Consider the following 5,313-nt stretch of genomic DNA (forward strand, 5'->3'; position numbering starts at 1 on the left):
GTTAGTTTAGCGTCTATAGGGAACTGCAGAGAACGTCTCGGCTTATAGAAGCTAACTGTTAGCATTAGCAACTCCACCACATGCCAGAAGCTCCTCCAGGCTCATGTTATTTGTGGAGATAAAACATCAACATTGCAGAGAAAACGGAGTCAGTGGTAGAGTCCCATTGCTGTTATCCAATCAGAGGAGAGATGTCTAAATGTCAGGAAATAAAACTCTGAAGTTACTTTGAATAAAGGACCCTGTGGAGGTTCCTCCAGCCATTTCTCAGTGTTAGTATTATTTAAATATCTTTTTCTATATGCTGATTTATTTCATTTTGGCAATATTGTAAGATGTTTACTAATGGGTGCACACATTTAGTAATTTATCTTACACATAGTTTTTTTGATCATTAACTATTTTCATTTGTATTCTGAGATTGGATGAACTGGCAGAGAGAGGGGACACGCCCAGTGTAACTCCATGCAGGAAGTGGAACATTCCATCTGGCTCCTGGAAGCAGGGAGAGTGATAATGAAGAAACCAGAAACCAGACGTTCTGAAGCTCTATTGAGTTTACCAGATTTTGTTAGGATGTATTAAACTTTTTTTGTGGTAGTTATATTTTGTTGACTTAGTTTCCTAGGTTTATTTACTATTTGTCTTAGTGTTTCCCTTGTCTCTCCCCTCCTCGTTGTCTGTAGGCTAGCCTTTGTGTATAAATTCCCCTGTGTGTCTCAGTTTTTGGAGAGAGTCTTGCTTGTTACTTTTAGTTAAGGTTATTTTTGTGGCCATTTTTTTCCTTTGGGCCCGTTTTTGTTTGATTTTGTTTAATTCTTTATGAAATAAATGGAGAAAATATTCTTTTTATACCATTATCCTGGAGTTTTACTGCTCGGTCCCTGATAATTGGTGGCAGAGGTGGGATCTTCCAGTTAAAGGACATTGGTAAATAGATTCTCCCAATTTTTTTTCTTTTATCCTGACAAAATCTACAATGAAGGGAACCAAATCTGGTAAAATCAAGTCAGCCCCTTTAGAGAGAGAAGCACAGACAGAGGATGGGAGTGAGGACTGTGGAGCTGCTGCTGAAGAGGAGGATCATGGCAGAGAGCCAACAATATCAGACCTGGCTGGCATCCTTCAAGCTCACATTGGACGACAGGAAGCCCGTGAGGTACAGTGGGAGAAGGAGATTATGCGCCAGGATCAAAGATTTAAAGATCTTCAACACCAGTTCAGTCTGTTTCAGCAAGAGTTTCAGGCCCAGACCTCTGCTGGCTTGCTACCTGGATAGCAAGACCACGCCCGCTTCTCTGCAGGTTTGGGGCCTGCAGACCATGAGAGGCCTCATGAGTATGCTGATTGGGATGAGGTGGAACCGGAGCCTGCACCACGCTGTTCAAAATCAGGTGACTCGGTTTCTGTTCATCCTTCCTATAAAGAACCAAAATTGCAAAAGCTAAGTGAAGAGGATGACATTGAGCATTTTCTTATAACTTTTGAAAGAATAGCATGTGCATGTAGATGGCCGAGATCTGACTGGGCATTCCATTTGATTCCACTATTGACGGGTAAAGCCAGAAGTGCCTATGTACATATGGATGTGGATGCATCAATGGACTACGATCATGTTAAAGCTGCTATTTTGCAGAAATATGAAATAAGCAGTGAGACTTATCGTCTGAGGTTCCGTTCTCTTCAAGTTGAACCAAATGAGTCCCCCAGAGAACTCTTTGTGAGACTAAAGGAGCTCTATGGGAGATGGGTCAGACCCAGAGGTAAGACCATTGATGAAATTAATGAAACAATAATCATTGAACAGTATTTCAGAATGTTATCGCCAGAACTCCAAGTTTGGATCAAGGAGCGTAATCCAAGGGACGCAGCAGAGGCAGTTTCTTTGGCAGATGCGTTTGTGGCAGCCCGTCGAAGGAACCAGTCATGGGCTTATAAGGCGATGAAAAAGGATTATACCCCTGTGCCAGGTAACACCAGTCCGACAGGAAATGTTGGTAAGCCATGTGGAAGGGAGAAATATTTTCCCAGCCAAAAAAAAAAATCTGGGGCGGAAACCTGTCTGTTATTTGTGTGGGAAAGAAGGCCACACAAAACCGGTGTGTCCACAAAATCCAGCTAAACTCTCCCAGATGTGTTTTGTGCCCAGAGGGAACCATGCCCCAAACCCAATGAACCAGCTGTTGGTGGAGACCACAGTGGAGATAGATGGACAGAAAGTTAAGGCTCTGATTGACACAGGAAGCACCCAGTCACTGGTTCACCGCAGGTACGTCTCACCAGCTCACATCTGCACTTCTGAAACAATACCAATCTGCTGTGTGCATGGTGATGAAAAACTGTATCCAACAGCGGATGTCTATATGAAAGTGCAAGGACATGTATACCTATTAAATGTGGGTGTCATGGACAGATTACCATTTCCTGTTGTCTTGGGGAATGATTTACCAGTTCTCACGGACTTGATTAACGATCCTAAAATGTGCAATGTCGCAATAACACGGTCTCAGTTGAAGACTCCAAGGGAAGATGATCCCAGTTTGAGAGCTTTACCATTTTTTGGGGCTGAGATTGAAGCAGGCCCAACTAGAGAACAAAAGTCTCGTAGGCAGCGCAAACGGGACAAATTTAAACACACAACAGTGTCCACTCTGTTACCTGAACCTGAGGTACAGCTAAGATTTGAAATTCCTGACAACATTCTTGAGCTGCAGCATCAGGATGCAGGCTTGGCTGACCTTATTAAGGGAGCTGAAGAAGGTGGGACTGCAAAGGAATTCTGTTTGCAAAATGTCATTCTTTATAGACAACATGGAGAACTGAAACAGCTTGTGGTACCTTGAGCAGCCAGAGAAACTGTTTTATCTTTGGGCCATTCAATTCCTTGGGCTGGCCACCTAGGGAAAAATAAAACCTTAGCCCGTATCCAACAGTATTTCTACTGGCCGGGATTGTACAGAGATGTTGCCAGTTTTTGCAGGAGTTGCCCTCAGTGTCAAAAAACATCAGCCCGATTCGCCGCAAGAGCTCCCCTACAGCCTCTTCCCATCATAACGACACCATTTGAACGTTTGGGGATGGACGTTGTGGGCTCAGTGGAGAAAAGCAAATCAGGTAACCGATTTATGTTGGTTATTACTGATTATGCCACAAAATATCCAGAAGTGTTTCCGTTGAAGTCTGTTAAAGCCAAGACTGTTGCATTTTGCCTGGTTCAGTTTTTTGCACGAGTTGGGTTCCCTAAAGAAATATTGACAGATCAAGGGACCAATTTCATGTCCAAGTTGCTCAAGGATGTGTACAAGCTGATTGGTATTAGTAGGCTGAGAACAACGCCGTATCATCCACAAACTGATGGCCTTACAGAGAGATTTAACCAGACCCTTAAAAACATGCTTCGTAAGTTCATCAATGAAGCTGGGTCTGATTGGGATCAGTGGCTCCCATACCTTTTGTTTGCCTATCGAGAGATTCCCCAAGCTTCTACTGGGTTTTCTCCCTTTGAGTTGCTCTTTGGGCATGACGTGCGAGGACCACTGGCACTTTTAAAGGAAAGGTGGGAGAAGGGGAAATCTGAAAAGGAGCCCGTTAACATTGTTTCATATGTTCTCCAGATGAGGGACAAGCTGGAGAAGATGACTACCTTGGCTCAGGAGCATATGAAGGTCTCCCAGCAAAAACAAAAAACCTGGTATGACAGAACTGCTCGAGAGCGGCATTTTGAACCAGGTCAAAAAGTTTTGGTTCTACTACCCACTGAAGACTGTAAGCTTTTGTCTCAGTGGCAAGGACCATATGAAGTCATTCAAAAGCTCTGTCCCACGACCTATAAAGTCTGTAGTCAAGGTGAGAGGCGTAGTAACAGAGTCATCCACATTAATCTCCTGAAGGAGTGGATCTCAAGGTCTGAGGAAAGGGAGAAACAAGATGTTTTTCTCATCAGAAGTGTGACAGAAGAGGAGGTGGAAGAACAATACCTCCCTCTACAGGTGACTTCTGGGCTTGACCTGAGCCATCTGTCCCCTGAGCGGCGGTCACAGGTGAGGGCCATCTGTAATGCCAATATTTTTCAAGATAATCCTGGGTGTACAGACTATATCAAACATGAAATTCTTTTGAAAGAAGATGCAGTGGTAAAACGAAGGAGCTACAGGATCCCTGAGTGCCTCTTAGGGCCTTTAAAGGAGGAAATTTAGTTGATGCTTTCTCTGGGAATTATTGAGAACTCCCAGAGTGAATGGTGCAATCCTGTTGTCCTGGTACCGAAAAAAGATGGCACCTTGAGGTTCTGTATAGACTTCCGATACCTGAACTCTGTTTCTAAATTTGATTCTTACCCAACTCCTCATATTGATGACCTAATTGGTTGTCTGGGCAGAGTAAAATATCTTACCACCATTGATCTCTCCAAGGGTTATTGGCAGGTTCCTCTTGCTACTAGATCCCGTGAGCTGACTGCCTTCAGAACACCCTGGGGCCTTTACCAGTTTACAGTCATGCCGTTTGGGCTGCATGGAGCACCTGCAACGTTCCAGAGACTTATGGACAAGGTATTGGAAGGAAAATCTCACTTTGCATCTGCCTACTTGGATGATATTGTCATCTACAGTAACAGCTGGGAGGAACATCTTTAACATCTCACAGTTGTGTTTGAGTGTCTTCACACTGCAGGTCTGACTGTGAATGCAGCTAAACGCATGCTGGCGAAGAAGGAAGTACAATACCTGGGACACATTATTGGCAATGGAGTCATTAAGCCTCAGATTGAAAAGGTTCAAGCCATTCAGTCATGCCCTTTGCCACAAACCAGAAAGCAACTGAGATCATTTCTGGGCATGTCGGGTTGGTACCATAAATTCATTCCTAATTTCTCTGCCAAAGCTGCTCTGCTTACAGATCTGACCAGCCTCAAAGGATCTAACCAGCTCGAGTGGTCAGACGAAGCGAAGATGGCATTTGAGGACATCCAACATGCGTTAAGTGGACCTCCAGTGTTGCATTGTCCAGACTTCGAACAACTATTTGTTTTGCAGACGGACGCATCTGATCGTGGCCTAGGAGCTGTGTTGCTTCAAGGGCCTCCAGACAGACGACATCCGATTGCTTTCATAAGCAGGAAACTTTTCCCAAGAGAAACCCGCTACTCAACAGTAGAAAAGGAGTGCCTGGCTGTTAAGTGGGCTTTGGATTCATTCAAATACTACCTGTTGGGGAGAAGATTCATCCTAGAAATGGACCACAAGGCTCTAAAGTGGCTTGAGAGGATGAAGGACTCGAACAGCAGAATAACTCGCTGGTACCTGGCGATGCAAC

At 44.2% G+C, this 5,313-nt stretch overlaps 1 protein-coding gene across 1 annotated transcript; it reads left to right on the top strand.

The window, feature by feature from the left end:
* Positions 1-252: 252 nt before the first annotated feature.
* LOC139069595 (uncharacterized) lies at positions 253-3,692 on the top strand. Its single transcript, XM_070550122.1, has 2 exons — positions 253-3,114; positions 3,615-3,692. Exon 1 carries the CDS (start codon positions 1,992-1,994, stop codon positions 2,841-2,843), a length of 852 nt encoding a protein of 283 aa, XP_070406223.1. The 5' UTR covers positions 253-1,991; the 3' UTR covers positions 2,844-3,114; positions 3,615-3,692.
* The last annotated feature ends 1,621 nt before the right edge of the window (positions 3,693-5,313 follow it).

Source organism: Nothobranchius furzeri, chromosome 4 (genome assembly GCF_043380555.1).
Source record: "Nothobranchius furzeri strain GRZ-AD chromosome 4, NfurGRZ-RIMD1, whole genome shotgun sequence".
Taxonomy (NCBI): domain Eukaryota; kingdom Metazoa; phylum Chordata; class Actinopteri; order Cyprinodontiformes; family Nothobranchiidae; genus Nothobranchius; species Nothobranchius furzeri.